Source organism: Podarcis gaigeae (assembly GCF_964106915.1).
Source record: "Podarcis gaigeae genome assembly, chromosome: Z".
Taxonomy (NCBI): domain Eukaryota; kingdom Metazoa; phylum Chordata; class Lepidosauria; order Squamata; family Lacertidae; genus Podarcis; species Podarcis gaigeae.
In genome coordinates, this window is record NC_139691.1 from 10,084,507 (window position 1) to 10,102,357 (window position 17,851).

The window sequence follows — 17,851 nt, forward strand, 5'->3', positions numbered from 1 at the left end:
GCGCGCAAGACTTGTGGACATCTGCCCGAAGCACGGGGCGTGCTCTGCAGCGCGCCCCGTGCTTCTGGCTGCAGGCTGCTACTCACAAGCCTTGCGAGCCCGGCAGGCACTCCCGCTGGGCTCCCAAGGCTTGCAGATAGCTTCCTGAAGCCTGGAGAGCGAGAGGGGTCGGTGCGCACCGACGCCTCTCGCTCTCCAGGCTTCAGCGAAAGCCTGCATTCGCCCCATAGGACGCACACACATTTCCCCTTCATTTTTGGAGGGGAAAAAGGTGTGTCCTATAGGGCGAAAAATATGGTATATAGTGCTGGCTGCACACATAGTGCTTTACAAAGAACAGTTGCAACAAGGCATTGCCTCAGTGGATTTACAATCTGAAATCAACACAAGGAAAGCAGAGGAAGGGGAGAAATGGAGGCAATAATATGTGATTACTTCAATTTCATGTACTTTTGCTTGGTTACAAAAAGGGCTTTCTGGGCTTTTTGTGGAGGAAGTTAAAGGAAATGCGGGAGGTGGTCACATTGAGGTATTGGATGACTGAGGGTAGTAGAGCCGGTTCACCCAAGGTCACAGAAAGGGACGTGTTGGGAAAGAAATATTTTTTTGCAGCTACTAAAGTAAGTTGCTCATCTATGTTCTCTAATATTCTTAAATGCCAGAAAGTAGTTTGCTTCTGACTGTGTGTGTGTTTTGCCTCTGTTCTCAATGAGCTTTTTGTATTCCTTATAATGAACCCCCTTGTTAGACCTCATTCTTCTTTTCTTTCAGATAACATCCCAGATGAACTGAAGGACCCATTTTATATAGATCAGTATGAGGAAGAACATATTAAACCACCTGTCATCAAGCTGTTGCTGTCCAGCGAGCTCTACTGCCGTGTCTGCAGTCTCATTCTGAAAGGGGATCAGGTGGCTGCTCTGCAGGGACACCAGTCGGTCATCCAGGCTCTGTCTCGGAAAGGGATTTACGTCATGGAGAGCGATGATACACCTGTGTCTGAATTGGATCTCAGCTGTGCGCCAATCAAAATGGTTAGTTTAAGAAAAGAAAGCTTAACTTTTCTTTCCCTTAGTACCCATTCTGTCCTTCAGAGTTTTTCACCTTAGCTTCCTCAGTTCTAGCCTGTTTTAATTAGCCAACTTACAAAAATATATATCCCCTGTTTTCTTCAAATATATTTGAATGAAACATGTTCTTATTTGTTCCTTAGAGTCCTCACATGGCAATGATTGATGCCCTCATGATGGCCTACACTGTGGAAATGATCAGCATTGAGAAAGTGGTTGCAAGTGTCAAATGTTTTTCTACATTTAGTGCCTCAAAGGAATTGCCGTATGATCTGGAGGATGCAATGATATTCTGGATTAATAAGGTAAAAAACAATGGTGTAAAACAGCATCTTTAGATGTGAGTAGATTTCAACTCTATTGCATACATTTCCTGTAGGGAAATGGTATTCAGTAGTCATTGCACTATTAATAAAAGTTATCTCCCGCATCAAACAATGAGTAATCAGCATAAACATATTTTATATTAAAGAGTCTAAATTAATAAAACAGTGCTTTTTTCTTCATTTGACCATAATGACATAAGAGCAGCCGTACTGGATAAGACCAAAGGAATCCCTAGTTAGTCCAGCTTCCTGTTTCCCACAATGGCCAACCAGAGGTCTCCAAGAAACCTACAAGGACGGCACAAAGACAATAGTCTTCTCCCACTGTTGTTCCCTTACAACTGAGTTACAGGATATCTTGGTGGTAGCGCACAGCCACCATGACTAGTAGTCCATGATAGACAAATTCATGGAGGAAAAGTCTTCTCTTGGTTGAAAGCTTTCTAAACTGGTGTCTGTCATCACATCTTGTGGCAGAAATTCAGCAGTTTAGATACGTACCGAGTGAAGTATTTCCTTCTGTTGTTCTTGACTTTCCCATGTTCTAGTATTATGAGAGGGGGGAAATCACCTCTACCCACTCATATCCACTCAATCTTTATTGTTTAATATAGTGAAAAGGATCTGCTTGCTACCAAACATGATTTTGGGGAACTTTAATAAAATTATCCAATGTGGGAGGCTTTATTTATGAGGATCCAATAAAAGTTACTCATTGTTCAGACACAGGTTAGCTCACACAGCTACTCTGCTTTATTGTGCCAACCCAGTGTGAAAATCCACTTCTCAAAATTAATTTTAAAACTGTTATTTTTGAAAATGATTATATATGAAACCAGAGATCAGCCTTAATTTTTAAAATAGGTTGGAAGTCATACATGTGAAGTAAATCAGTTGGGGTCTTTATTTAAGTCTAAACACAGCTTTTGTGTAGAGGACTTTTTCACACTAAAGATGCCTCAATTTAGCTGGATTGTGCCCATTTTGCACTGATAGTGTAGAAATCAAGATGTGGAGGATGTGTGCATTGAGGTTGAGAACTTTAAAAGGATATTAACCTTATCCTTCATGATAGCCATGTACTACCTCCAGTGTCAGGCAGTAGGCTTCAGCATGCCAGTTGCTGGGAATTGCTGTTGTGCTCAGGTCCTTGCAGCCGCCAGTAGGCATCTCCTTGGCCCCTGTGAGAACAGAATGCTGGAATAGATGGACCTTTGATCTAAGCTAGTGCAGGGTTCTTAAATTCTTAGACTGTTGGCTGTGAGCCATTTGCAGTGCCATGTCTTTGGAGAATAGCTGGTTGGGAGAGGGGAGAGTCTAGAAAAAAATAGGAAGACATTGAAAAATGAAACAAGCACAGTGTGGGAGAGAACTGACTGGACAAATCCCTGAAGCTGGAATTCCTGATACCTGCTTTAACTTGGGTGTCTGTAATATGTACTAGAAAGCAGAAATGTTTTCTACTGTTTGTTAGCACCTAGAGCCTTAAGATAATGCAAGGAAAAACTGAGTGCAGTACCATTTTGATCATCAGCATGTGAAATACTTTTATGGGTGGCCTCTGTTCCCCCTCTGGTTTGAGTTCAGAAGCATAGAAGACTGATAAGGCAAATGGCAGTTGAACTGAAGCAGTACAAATATTTTTTGGGAAAGGTATTGTAATTGTCATTATCTTTCCCCCTATTTTTAGGTGAACCTGAAAATGAGAGAGATAACAGAAAAAGAGGTCAAACTAAAACAGCATTTACTGGAAAGCCCAGGTCACCAAAAGGTAAAAGACACTTTAGATGAATCATGGATTTTAGTTTATTCACATGTATATTACTTGGAAGTAGATTGTATTACTTTTCAGCTGCCAAGTAAGCCATTGTAGGAAGGCTTACCAAGTAAGCGGTTGTAAGCTGTCTTGCACTTCATTTACATAGAATTCTGTACTGTGTGTAATGCTTCTGGTTTCCTTTCCCTGCATTCTTTGTGATAACTGCAGGTCAATTTGTGTATTGAGCTTCCAAATGCTTGTGCTTTTCCCATGTGTGCCCAGATGTTCCTTGATTTCAAAGTCAATGAGGAAGCCTGTGCATTTGGAGGCTGCTCTGGTATTTTGGATTAGAATAGTTGTCTGTATCCTGCATTTTACTCATCTCTTAAAATGTCAATGCTGTATTTTCATAATATTTATAATGTAACATATTACTTTCAGCATTTATTGTGAAGTTATTCAGGATCTTATTTGCTGTACACATTGATTTGAAGAAATTCAGGAACCCTTTCAAGTACTAATAAAGCATGTGCTAAATAGTCAAAAGAATTATCAGTGTTACATGTGCAACTCTTCCCCTCTTTTCTCCCTTTAATTATTTCAATGCACTAAAAATTGTTAATAAATGCTACACTTTCATTACTGGGGAGTGGAAGTTTTTCCTCAAATATAAATAACTTCAAAGTTGGTCTGATTTGTTGTGAATGTTTTGGCCAAACTGCACTGAGCTAAGTAGCACTAAATACTGCTGTAATGATGTTAACTGGTGCGGAGCAAAAAACTCTTTCAGTATCCTTTACTGCAGAAGGAAGCATTTAAATAACTGCCTATGAGACTTCTTAATTCGATGCTAGCATTTCCTTCTGAGGATACTGTTGGCTCAAGTATTTGCCTACTACTATTTCAAGAACCTACCATGATATGAAAGTGTCTGTGGATTGGGTGCATTTAAGTATTGCTTGTAACTTGCTCTGCTGATGTTCCTCTCCTGTTCCCACATTCCCTTCCCTGCTTCCTGAGCAGTCTCCTTCCAAATGGTATTGGAAATTAGTACCTGTAAGTGAATTAATTATATGTGACAGTTGTCATCTGCAAAACCATGGCTTTTAGTAATTCTTTTATTGGTGTTCGCTTCCATTTAAAATGCTGCTTTCACAACTTACAATATACTCTCTGCTTAAGGATTTTTTTATATTAAAAAAATGTAGATTCCATTACATGAGCCAACATACTGTATGTACAGCATACTCATCACTATACAGCATTTAAGAATTTTGGGGATTCAAAATCTTAATTTGGAGAAGCAAGGAAATCAGTCAAACATTAGGAACAATCTACTGATTGTGTGTTACTGTTCTCCTGTTCAGAAAACTCCTTTTATGCAGTGCTAAGGTGAAGCTGGTCAGTTTAAAGTAATTTGGTGCTTGTATGTCTTAGAAAATGGGTTGTGAGCAGTGCTTTTTTTCTTAAAAAAATGTTTAGGAGTACTCTCATTTTCCTACTCATATTGAAATACTGCTGCTCAATGAGGTCAAACTTAGATTCACAAAATGTTTAGGGGTATGTGTACCCCTGTGTCCCTCCCCCAGAAAAAAGCACTGGTTGTGAGGATTGACTTCCACATTTGAGCTTTAGGCAGGGTGCTGTTAAAATGTTTCCTATACAATGCAAATTTTATTTCTTGTGCTCATGCACATCATGGCCACTTGATTCCATTACTATTAATATTCTGTCTCAAAGGTATAGATGCTTAGTACTTTAACAAAACAAAACAAAATCTTCAGTACAGTGGTGCCTCGCAAGACAAAATTAATTCGTTCTGCGAGTTTCTTCGTCTTGCGGATTTTTCGTCTTGCGAAGCACGGATGCACCCTGGTATTAACAGTTTTAAGAAAATGGAAACAAACTCGCAAGATGTTTCGTCTTGTGAAGCAAGCCCATAGGGAAAATCGTCTTGCGAAGCAACTCAAAAAACGAAAAAGCCTTTTGTCTTGCGCGTTTTTCGTCTTGCGAGGCATTCATCTTGCGAGGTACCACTGTATTTTCTGTTCTGCATTCCTATGGATATGATGGATTCTTATTTTGGTTCTAGAGGCATGTAACTTGATTCATTTGTTGTTCTGATTATGTAATTAATCAGCTAAGGGAAGGCTCTGGATTTGCGCCTGCAGTTGGCTTTAAATGCTCAGGAGAGTCTGGTTGTGGGCAGTGTTGGTGATGGAATATTAAGCTATATCAAGTATTGCTTTGCCCTTTTCTGACAGTGATCATTGAAATAGTAATTCGGGGGGGGGGGAGCTGTTAAATGGGTCTTACATTCTGTAAATTCTTTTTGTGAACCACATTGAGGGTTTTTTGTTTTAAGCTATATAAAATTTTTCTGAAATAAATGAATAACTATTGCTGCAGTTCTGAAACCATATGGATATTATTGATTTTATGCTAACCAGTTCAAAGCTGGTAGCCTAATGCCCTTGATCGTATTCAAGTTGCACTGGCATGCTCTTGCGATACTAGCATAACATTCCTTGCTGTCATCATTGTGCCAGAGCTCCTGGTGCATGGACAGCAGATACCATCCTAAGCATTTATTGGATACCGCAGAAAGTCTTTAAGTGAGAGCAAATGTCCCTAGCTTGTAATAGTTTCTAAAATTGTGTAGGATTTAGCTTCCAGAATGAAGGCAATGCTAGATATCACTCAAAACCAAGGCTTTCAATTTAGTAACACTTAGTTTGCTTTGAAGTCATCCTTCTGGTATTGCTTAGGCAGTGGGGAGATGAAGGTGGGAAGTATGCTTTAAACTAACCAGATCACCTTACTATGTAAAGTAATCTGCTTGATTTGAACAATCATATTCACTACTTAATGGGTGTCAACTAGCTTGAATTTATTATATGATTCTGATTACCATCTTGTATCTTGCTATTTTTTGCGTAAGCCTGATCTGATGCATGCCCTATCGCACTGCATGCTGGAACCAGTGGAATATGCTCGTGTGGTACAGTATGATTCACATTGCATTACATATTTATGGAGAGCTTCAGGCTGGGGGAAAAGCAACTTGCATCTTGTATTTATAAATCTCTTTTAATTCAACACATCTTATATGGCCCTTGCTCATTTTGTATGATATACCTTTATTTTGCATCTTTTTTGTATAATACTAATATTGATATTTGACAAAGCTTTGATTATCCTGCTGGGAAAACTTTAAATTAAACTGAACTGAATAATTCAAAACTAATTTTGTTGCATTGCTTTTTCCCTGTCTTTGGAACTTGTAACCAAGTAATACTTGTTTGCAGAAATAATTTCTCAGCCTATGCTTTCCTCAAATATATACACGTTTCATACATAGATATGGCCTTAAGTAGCTAGCTAGCAATATTGTGTATTGTGTAATATAGTTTAGATAAAAATAATGAAATATTTTTACTATACTGTAGTGGTATAGAATAGAAAGGTATTTAGTCAAATACTATTATTGTGTGATTTATTAGCTTAATACAGTCTCCATGCAATCTATTGAATATTAGGATTATAGCACAATAAGTGAAAATGCTTTCTGTTAGACTGGTAACAACTTCAGTTGCATCTGTTTTATGCTATATTATGCAGTAGCCTTGGGCTTTAGTTAATATATTGAAATCCCTGCTACTGAAGTGGTAACTTACTGAGGTGCTGCTTTGCTTATTAAACTTGCAAGTAATTTTACTCGCTAGCAGAGTACTCTTGATACACTGTCAAAGACTATTGTGTGCTAAAGCAATTATTGATTTGGAGCACAGAAGAACCAAAGAACAGATGATATCTGTTTATGCCAACAACTCGTTACATAAAATTAGTGCATGCCGGTAGTGGAATGGAGTCTGACAAGAAGAGCCTTGTAATACAAGTACCAATTGTTTTTCAGGTTGCCTGTTGGATTTATTTCTAATTCAGCTTACAAAACTTTGGGTCTACCAGACTTAATCTTTGCTTCACTGTTTCTCTAGCATTGGTGGGTTGGTATCACTATTTCAAATTAGGTACAGTTTAACCAACTAAAAATGCCTCAAGGAATTGAGTTTGTAGTTTTGTAGACTATTTATTATGGTCAGCCAACCATTGCAATAGAATATCAGATCACAAGATCAGTGATGAATTATGAGAAGTATCAAGCTGAGGAATGGCAATCGTAACATCACTGCTTCATACTGTAATTATGACAAGACAAGTAGCTTTGCTACAGTGACAAATTCTGCCTTCCTCTATTAGGTACGTTATCGCCGAGATCACCTTTCAAATAGGCAGTTACCATTTTTCCCATTGCTTGAAGATTTGATGAAGGACTGCAGTGATGGGGCTGCTTTATTGGCTGTGATACATTATTACTGTCCTGAACATATGAAGCTAGATGGTACGTGGATAAGAAATTCTAAGTGACCTAGTTTTAAATAATGTCTGAGTAGAATGTTACGGATTTACCAAAATAGCTTTATACAAATCTAATTGCGGTATTCATTATAATCTAATTTAAATGATCCAATAACTTTTAGTCCTACTGTTTGCAGTGGGAGCACATTTTGAAAAATATATCTGAAACTACCTAGACAAAAATCCTTCACTTTGGTTGGCTCAAACCCCTGGTCAACTGTCCTTTTTGCTAATTATGTGTATCTATGATGGCATGTAAACAAGGATGGCAATGCTGCTGCTGCTTCTCAAACAAGGTTGTTGCTTCCAAGTTACCACCTTTGGGGAGTTGTGATGTGTATTCTAGGCTTGTTCTCCATGCAATACTGATCTATATCAACCCAAGAGATAGATGCAAAGCGATTAGAGAAGTGGCATTCATTAGGAAGAGCCCAGGTTGAATATGTATAATGTATGGTGAATCACATTTCTTACATCTAAGTATGGGCATGTTGTATCCAGAAACTACCACCCTTATACATGTTCTAACTTATCACTTTCCCCTCTCTCATGCCCATGATACTCATTTTATCTTTCCTGGCTGAGAATATCTCCATGCTGATACAAACTGGCCTCAGTATCCCTAGTGCAGCCTTTGCTAACCCAGTGTCCTTCATGCTGGCTAGGGCTTATGGAAGTTTTAGTACAGAACATCAGAAGGGCACCAGGTTGGCAAAGGCTGCCCCTAGTGTGCTGTTGGGACTTGGAGCTGCACAGTTCCTGTGCTGTCTTTGAATACCACTCCTGTAGTTTGACTTATAGGCTGAAGCAAAGCACTGTTGGGAAAAGTGTTGACTGTTTTTTCCTACATGATAATTGCATGAGCTGAGGGTTAATCCATTGGGCTTCCTTGTGACACTGATCCTTGATGCTTTTATCATTGGTTAGAGATCTGCCTAAAAGAGGTAACATCGATTGCTGACAGTATCTATAACATCCAGCTGCTTCGGGAATTCTCAAATGAATATCTTAGCAAATGTTTTTACCTCACACTGGAGGACATGCTGTATGCGCCTTTGGTCCTAAAGGTAAGGCATGGAGGGATTCACCCAAATTTTAAAAGACACGTAGATAGCTTATTAATGTTAAAATCCTTTTTCTAGCCCAACATGATGGTCTTCATTGCTGAATTATTCTGGTGGTTTGAGAATGTTAAGCCAGACTTCGTGCAGCCCAGGGACCTCCAAGAAGTAAAAGATGGTGAGATATTTTGAACTTCTGTAGCAATAATAATAGTAGTAATAGTAGTAGTAACAACAACAACAACAACAAAATTTTATTTGTATCCTGCCCTCCCCGGCCAAAGCCGGGCTCAGAGCGGCTAACAACAGGTAAAAATAGCACAGTGTACATAAAATCGCACAGTCAATTAATTAAAATACATTCTAGAATCAAATCAGAATCAAATTAATAGCAACCATCGGGTTAGAGTTCTATGCAGATTACAGAAGACAATTTCCCTGATGTGGCTAGAACGTTTTATATCAAAGCACTTTTTTGTTAGCCTGTGTGGTATTCCTTTGCGTCTCCAGGCTTGATTATTCAGAAGCTTAGGTCTTCTAGTGGATGCACAGAGAGTTGCTAGATGAGTGTCTTTTTTATCCTTCCAGACTAGAGCTTAGTTCTTTTTTAAAGTCTAGGCAAAATACGAGCTTACCCTACCTAGTATGCAGAGAGTCCAGCTTGTTAAGTGTTCCTACACTTGGTCCAGTACTTGGTGGCAGTGGGTGTCTGGAAACTCTTGGCACTTGATTAAAATATATTGAGGTCTGATGCAGGAAATCGAAGTGGCATTGTCCTGCCCATAAATTGACATGGGGCACCATTCATTAAGAGACAGCCCTATGCAGGTCCTGCGGAAATGGATGGAAATTGCACAAGAACATTTTATTTTGTTGACTGGCATTGTGCTCCATGGGCTGGATTTATGTCACTTCCTGCACTCCTTAATCGTTCTATTCTGTAGTCTTCAATAGCCCCCAAAATTGGCTCCTTATCCTTGTCTCATGGAAGCAGTCTATTTTTACGGTCCTTTCCCATCCTTCATTTGTTATACCCATCGCTCATCTCCTATCCTTTTGCAATCACTGTCTGCCTCCACTTCTGGACTGCCACTATGCTTTGGGAATGTTAAAACAGTTGACTTTATATATATATATATATAAGTGCAGGTAAATTTGTTAAAAAGTTTCAGAATCCTTATTAATAGGCATTCTGCTGTTCAAAACATATCTGTTTACTGTGAATTTTATATATGCTTATCTGAGTTTATTGGATTATGATACTGATGATTTGCAATGGCAAGAAATTTCATAGAATCTTACTTTGAGAGTGCCCGTTAGGGCTCTTGATTGGTGGTAGCTCATTTCTAAGGCAACACTAACACTGTAAATGAATGTGCAGCAAAAACAATGTTGCAGCAGAAGAGTAGCCGCCTGCCTGTTCCTATTTCCAACGCAACGAAACGCAGTTTCATGGTGAATCCAGCTGCTTCCAGTTCACCTGATGTACAACTCCCAGTTCAGCTCCCTTTGGAGTCTTGCAACAGGTATTCCCTGCATCCTGAAGAATTTGAGTATCTGTAAGTCTGTCTTTCTATCTCTACATTCAGTCTTGCTTTCCTTACCAGTTTGAGAGCTGCAGCCTATTACTAGTGTTACCTTTAATTGTGTCCAGCAAACTAATTCCCTCCTTCTTCCAACAATTCAAATTAGGCAGCTGTGTGGACTTTGCTCCACAGGTTATATTATTTGGTTTGGGCGAGGTACACAGGCTTACTGAAGGATCCTTATATTTTGGAAATGAAAACATACTATGAGGCCTCGGTTGTCTTTCAGTTTGGTCTGTAGACTTTTGGGATACTGAAGGCAGCAACATTTTCTTTGTTCTGCATTAGGTTCCTCCCACTTGCATGAATAAACTTGGTGAGAAAGTGCTTGAAAGCCACTGATACACGATACATTGCTTGTGATGGAAAATGTAACTCAGTTCTGGTTGGATGGCCGAATCTTGATTGTGCTGCTTATAAACCCAAGTCTCTTCTGTGGCTGAGAGTCTCCTGGCTCTTTTAGTCCCCTGCTGTGAGAAGCTATGGTGGTCAGAGTCAATCTCTTTCCCTCTCCTGTGCATTGGTGCTTCAGCCCCCTTCTCTCCTTCCCCTCCAAAGCTCTGTATAAGATTAAAGAGGGGCAACTGTTGCAGCCTCCCAGTGCAGCATCTTTAATATGGTTCTTAAGAGCATACGTGTCTGAAGAAGCAACTCTAGTTGAGTTTTAGGCAGAGTCTTAAGAGATACACATTTGGTAAAAATAATAATAAAGGAATGTATTCAAGAGCAAGAAATGTAAGAAATAAGGAAGTACAATTCTCTGCTCAGGCACTGGTTGTGGTGGGAACCTTTTGCAAAAATCTGTAAGCTAATTGCACATCCAGTATGAAAAAGATACCATTTTCTGCGACTGAGTCTGTTTGTCATTTATAGGCTTCTTTCTAGCTTTCATGGGGTCCTTTTAACCATCCATGTAAACGGAAAGCTTCTTAATGTAAATTTCAAATGTCTCCTACATTAACTATTAGTTATTCAGTAACACATTATGTACAGTAAGACAGCTTTAAAGTTTCAGTAACTTGAATCTTCCTAGTCGGGATGTAATTAAGTTCTGTAAAGGGCTCGAGACTTAAGTCTCATTATTCACCCTTCTCTTTACTCCTTCCTTCCTTCTTTTCCTTCTGTTTTTTTTCCCCTTTTAAATATGGTTTCCTTTTAAGAATGTAGTTCATTGGCTTAAGCATAGCCTCTTAATTTCAGATAGCTGGTACAATTTTGTGTTGTGAGTCACTCTTGTTGACTGGCTTAATTTTTTTACTTTGTTTTGGCATTTCTGGGCGGGGGGGATGATGGGTGTTGTGTAGTAATGTGTGTTCTTCCTATTGTTTTGTTTTTTCTCTTGCAAAAAAACCTCTCATTAATTGTGTGTGTGTGTGTGTGTGTATGTGTTTTAACAATAGCGGAAAAGGAAACCCTGCCTTCAGCCCATCCCATCCATTGCTGCCTTTGAGACAAAAACAACAGAAGTCCCTGCAGGGGGAGGACAGTTCAGGTAGGCACCTATTTCTCTTGTGAACATAGGAGCCAACTCCTAGGGGCTGAGGGGGCTTTGGCCCCCCCATAGGTGATGGGCATTTCTTTTCAAATGGTGTACTTGCACCACATCATGTGATCAGTTATGCAAGGTGGGGCTTACCTGGACCCCCCAATAATTTATTCAAGTTGATACCCCTGCTTGTGAACAACTTGATGCAAAAGTAATAGCCACAGCGCAGAACACAGTTTTGGGTATTTGGTCCCTCTGAAGTTGACAATAGAAAGGTCCTATTACTGAAAGTTCAGGGTTAGGATTAAGAACACACTGCAACTGAGTTTGCCCCACCAGGTCTCTGAGTCTCTGGAACTGCACCTGGGTCAGGCAATAGTGTGGCTAGTTTAATCTCACTTGTGAGAAAGGAAAGAGGTGGGGATAGTAGTGGGCCCTGACTTGCGTTTCCTTTCCTTCCCCTCCCACCCGTGTGATTCAATCATTGAGAACTCTATTCCTTCTCCCAAGCCAGACAGGGTACCTTGTGGTTACAACAAACTTTTGAAGCTGTTGCTCTAGATTGTTGGATGTTGCTGTGAGTATTTTGGTAGGGGAAGGATGAGCAGTTTTGGTTAATCTGAGCACCATTTGCAGAGAAAATAACTTTGATAGTGAATGCCTTTTGTGGTGTTGCTTGGGCTGATGTGGAACAATCTTCTGACCTTCACAGTTCTACTCATACTATGCATATGTATAAGGTAGAGAAACTCTGGCTGCAGCTGTACTTGGCCATTTTATATCAAGAATTCCCCCTACCAACTACTACTGAGGCTTCAGTCCTAAGCATGGTTATTTGGAATTGAGTTCCACTTAGATTAATGAGTTTTCAATGCCAATCAGCAACTCACGATATCTAGGCTTAAAAACATGTGTACTTGTCATAATAGTGCAACAATTTTGAGCTATGCTATATATGACAGCAGTTTTACACTGCCCTCTAATGGTGAAATCTTGTTAAGAGGACATTCTGTAATAATAATGTAAAAGTGTAAAATAATTAAAATCAAGAGTGTTTGAAAAGTTGTCCAACATCCTTTATATATATCTATATATATATTTGTAGATCAACGGCATCGTTCTAATTCATTGACAAAAGTAGATGGGCAGCCACGGGAGTCAATCCTTGCATGGCCAGAGAAGAAGCAAAGGTAATATATACTGGATGATATTGTATGGGAAAGGCACCTTAATATCTTTGCATGCTATTGACATGTGGTATGACTTTATTGGTAAAAATGTTGATAGTAGTGTTCATGCAGATAGCGTAGTATTATGGCCTGATAAAAATGCAGCAATCTACTGTTGATCCAGTGGTTAGGTGTTGAACCTGGTCATGAAAGAGTTTTGTGCCTTGGTTTCTGTGATGGGGAAGTGCATAGCATCTTCTTTCCAGTCTGTAAAATGGAAATAATAATGTCCTGCCTCAAATAATGGTTGGATTCTATCTATTTGAATACCAATGTGTAAAGAAGTTCTTTGGATATTAGCATATTATGATAATGAATGTCTTTAGAATTAGTCAGCTCTGATTCTTTTCCTTGAATTTCTGCTTCTTATGAAGGCCAAAATTCAATGAATTACCCAAATTCATGTGAATTCCATAGCTAAATGGGCAATTTCTGCTAAAGCACCCTTATCAGTTCTAATGGGCATTTTGTTACTTCTAGACCTGTTTCTCAGCCAACACCATTCGCACTTCATTATGCTGCAAGCAGTGATGCAGACCCCAGTTCTGGTGATAGCATTAGCTTGGCTCGGTCAATCAGCAAGGACAGCCTAGCATCAAACATTGTCAACATCACTCCAAAACAGCAGCCTCAGTCTGCACCAGTGAAAAGCGATGGGAAAAGTTTGCTGAACAATGTAGAAATAGAGGATGAGGATGAGGATGAAGAATTGATCGCAGTAATCTGCCCAGATGCTACACTGAACCATGGCAACCTGGAACTTCAGAGTGTGCCAGCTAGATCACCTAGTCAAGTTGCAACCGCATGGGCTCAGAAATCACAAAGTGAAGCCTCCAAAAGCAAGACAGATAGCTTTTTCCTTGAGCCTCTAATGCCTGCTATTCTGCGACCAGCAAAGGAAAAACAATCAATCAATAAGGAGGATGAATGTGGGGAAGGAAAGAAGAGAGGCTTTGTATCAAAGAGAGTGAGTGAGGGGCCCATGGCTTTAGTCCGTAAGAAAGCCAATAATAATCATGCAGATCACATCCTCAGCAGAACTTTGGTTGCAACTTCTAGTTCAGAATTATCAGCAGTTGCTGGTTCCAGCATGGCAGATCCGTCAGTGCACTCAGAAGTCCGAGGAGAGCCCTTCCATCCCCAGGCAATTAGTAGCTTAGATACTTTATCTCTAGAACAGTCCTCCACCAAAGCACACGAGGATTTGGCTTGCAGTACAAATGTTGGCTACATGAAAAGTCCAAATTCTCGCATTGCAGACACCTCATGGACAATGATCAGGCAAGATTCTGATTCAGACATTCTGGATATGGAGGAAGTCGAACAAGATTTAGTGTCAGACGATCATCCAATAATTGCCAAGTATATAGGAGAAGAGGAATCAGCAAAGCTGCAAGAAGACATGAAGGTTAAGGAACATGAAGATAAAGATGATGCCAGTGGACGTTCAAGTCCATGCCTAAGTACTGTTTCTCAGATAAGCAGCTCATCCGTGACCAGTGGGAGTGCCAGAATGACTAACTTTGCTGAACGGAAGTTTCAGAGATTGAACAACTATGAAACAAAATCCAGCACAAGCAGCTCACAGAAGACCACACCAGATGGATCAGAGTGTTGTCCTGCCCTGTTAACTACATGGAAGCAGAAGAGGGAGCAAAGCCCCAACAGGCAAAACAAAGATAATGTTAACCTGCTGGCTTCTGAACTGGTGCAGCTTCATATGCAGCTGGAGGAGAAGCGGAGAGTTATAGAGGCTCAGAAGAAGAAGAAGGAGGTGTTGTCGGCCAGGCAGCGGTTAAAACTGGGCAAGGCAGCATTCTTGGGTGTGGTGAAGAAAGGGAAAGGGGCTGAAGTTGCTCAGCCACTTAAGCCAGAGCACTTCACAAAGGAGTATTCAAGACACAATGGGGAAGGCGTGGATGCTACTTTGAGCTCTGAATCTGAGTCCATCTTCATGAAAGAGGAAGGGGATGAAGAGACTCTTGATGCTCTTGAAGTGCCCAAAGTAAAGGCCCAAGAAACTGTTGCTTTTGTTGAGGAAAACAATCCAAAAGAACCCACTATACATGAGATAGAGAAAAGCAAAATGATTTCTGCTGCACTTCTAGAAGAGAACATCGAATCTGCTGAATGTGATCTCCCCATTGAGAAACTAAATGAAATGATCAGTGCCCTCCGGCAAGATATCATGAAGATTTCTCGGCAACAAGAGCTTCTCATGAAACAGCCAACAGTATCGTCACTGAGAGGCGTCTCTCAGGACCAAAAGATAAAAGCACCAGTTCATTTTGTCGAACCTCTGTCTCCTACTGACATGAGTAGTCTCCCTAAGCCACCATGTCTCAGTCAAGGTCGGAGTCCTCACTCGGGGAGACCATCTGAACTGAAAGAGGGTAAGGAGCTTCAGCAAGCCATGATGCGCATCAAAACCCTGACTCCTAGCACTGACACCTCGCCACACTTAAGGCAGTTTCCATCAAACAATTCATCCAAGACCCCGACTGAAGCTACTGTCGAAAATAATTTTGACCTGGACAGCACTAGAGAGAAACAGCGAGCAGGATTTACCCTGTCCACTTCCAAAGACACAAATATCCTCTCTGAGGCTCTCAAAGATGTGAATAGTAACATAGAAGACATTAGCTGTGCTTCTTGTGATAGCTCAGGGAAAGAGAACATCCCAACAGAAGAGTCCACGAGAAGCAAAGGTAGCCTTATTGAAGTAGACCTGTCTGATTTAAAAGCTCCAGATGAAGGAGGAGAAGCTGAAAGCCAAGACAACTCCACATACCTGACTGGTGAAATTGATCAGAAGTCAGGAGTTAGTTTTTTCTTTAAGGTAAGAACAAGATAGTGTTGTTGAATCCCTGATTATTTGGTACAGCAGTAATCTCTCCTTAACACTTGCTTTTAACTGGGGTGCGCTGAATAGTTCATTTTGTACACCTCTATATTACATGTGCTGGGTTTGGTGATGTGGGTGGGTGGGAGCATCGTGCATAGTTAGATTTTTTTAAAATTTTAATAGCATAATAATTGAATGCTTAGTGTGTTGGCATCCCTTAATATCTCTCTCTGTGTGTGTGTAGATATTCTGGCAAATGTGGTTGAAGCAAAGGTGCAACAGTCAATTTGGCAGCTCAGAAATAAGTTGCAACAAGGGTGGTCAGCTGTACCCTCTGTTGTCAACGGGATACTTACGTGCATGAGAGGAAAGACCATTGTATGTTGCTTTTTGCTAACAGGCACTACCTGGCAACATGTATTATTATCATTATCGTCATTTATATACCATTCTTTATCTGAAGATCTCAGGGTGGTTTATAGTGACAGGTATTGCTGGACAATCCTACATGGGGTCAGGGGAATGCAGCAGAGGATTCATCACCCACCCCAAGTCCTGATGAGCTGTGCCGGCCATGGCATTAGGCAGTTGCGTAATTTTTCCCTTTCACTGTATCAGCTCCAACTGACTGGCAACAGTTTTGCAACCTCATTCTCCCTGTGGTGGCATTTTCTGCATACTTGTGGAGTACCTGTATGCTACATGCTCTCTTATGATGGTTTGTAATTCCCTTAGTGTTCTTTCATTACATATGTTTGATAACGAAAAGATCACTCAGTGCAGTATATGCAAGCACCTGTCTCGTTTAAGATTACATAGAACTTCTATTACAGGGTGAGCTCCCATTGTTCAGTCCCAGCTCTTGCCAACCTAGCAGTTCAAAAGCACGTCAAAGTGCAAGTAGATAAATAGGTACCGCTCTGGCGGGAAGATAAATGGCATTTCCGTGCGCTGCTATAGTTCGCCAGAAGCGGCTTAGTCATGCTGGCCACATGACCCAGAAAAACTGTCTGCGGACAAATGTCAGTGCCCTCGGCCAATAAAGCGAGATGAACTCCGCAACCCCAGAGTCATTTGCAACTGGACTTAACTGTCAGATGTCATTTTTAAAGAATTTCTCAATAATGATAAAACTCACAGGTGAATACTTTTATTTTTATATATCTTTGTGTGAGTTAATACTTTATTATCCCTTTGGCACTGCATCTTTGTTCCTTTTTTTTTTTTTTTGGTCCTTTCAGTCTGTGACTCTTTATAGTTTACATTTTTTATTCTTTGTTTTCTTGCTTTTCGTTGGCACTTTTCTTATTTTTGTAACAAATCAGTCAAAAGCATTTAACAAAAACGCAATGCAATGAAAAGACAATAGAGAGTGCCTGGATGCTTGCTTCACAGTGTCAATGATATTCAGTGGGATTATTTTATTTTGTGTTTTCAGGGCCCATCTATTCCCGTGATTGTAATATGTTTTAGCTGTTTTAAATTATCAGTTGTTATAACCTGCTCAGGAACTTGCTGTTGAAGGGCAGATAATAACTTTGATGATGATGATGATATGTGTATGTTTATATGTATCTTGTTCCTTAATGGGACTCCAAATGGAGGACTCCAAGCTGCTTTCTTACCCAAGCACTGAACAGATTCCAGACTGGCTTAGCTTTGGAGATGTTGCTGAAATCACTACCTTCAATTAACTGTCCTGGGGTCATACACTGCAGAGTTTGTGAGCTTAGCAAGAGGGCTGATATTTGTTGCAAATATGGAAAATGGCAGCTCCATCGTTAAAGCAGCCAAAAAAAATAATGTTTCTGTGCTCAGATGGAAGTCATGAGATTTTCTTCATAGCCTCATACAGCGTTTGCTATTTATACACCCCACGCTGCAAAAACACAACTTCTCACTTGAATTTTAATTTGACAGGATGGGCAGAAAGCAGAAGATGAGCTTGCAAAGAAACGTGCCGCTTTCCTCTTAAAGCAGCAGCGCAAAGCTGAAGAGACACGCCTTCGAAAACTCCAGTTTGAGGCAGAGGCTGAACAAAAGAGAGATGAAGCCCGGTAAATTCAATGT

At 40.2% G+C, this 17,851-nt stretch overlaps 1 protein-coding gene across 10 annotated transcripts in view; it reads left to right on the forward strand.

Annotated features, from left to right (window-relative positions):
* Positions 1 to 17,851, forward strand: part of CAMSAP1 (calmodulin regulated spectrin associated protein 1) — a 44,596-nt gene that overhangs the window by 21,551 nt on the left and 5,194 nt on the right. For 3 of the 10 annotated variants that reach the window (XM_083721586.1, XM_083721588.1, XM_083721587.1), the window contains exons 3-14: positions 772 to 1,034; positions 1,214 to 1,375; positions 3,087 to 3,167; positions 4,179 to 4,211; positions 7,416 to 7,557; positions 8,502 to 8,641; positions 8,717 to 8,813; positions 10,017 to 10,194; positions 11,622 to 11,713; positions 12,813 to 12,897; positions 13,417 to 15,775; positions 17,702 to 17,838. In XM_083721586.1, coding sequence (XP_083577712.1) covers positions 772 to 1,034; positions 1,214 to 1,375; positions 3,087 to 3,167; positions 4,179 to 4,211; positions 7,416 to 7,557; positions 8,502 to 8,641; positions 8,717 to 8,813; positions 10,017 to 10,194; positions 11,622 to 11,713; positions 12,813 to 12,897; positions 13,417 to 15,775; positions 17,702 to 17,838 — 3,769 coding nt within the window. The remainder of the gene's footprint in view (positions 1 to 771; positions 1,035 to 1,213; positions 1,376 to 3,086; positions 3,168 to 4,178; positions 4,212 to 7,415; positions 7,558 to 8,501; positions 8,642 to 8,716; positions 8,814 to 10,016; positions 10,195 to 11,621; positions 11,714 to 12,812; positions 12,898 to 13,416; positions 15,776 to 17,701; positions 17,839 to 17,851) is intronic. The other 7 variants (XM_083721593.1, XM_083721585.1, XM_083721589.1 and 4 more) reach the window with 3 other exon arrangements.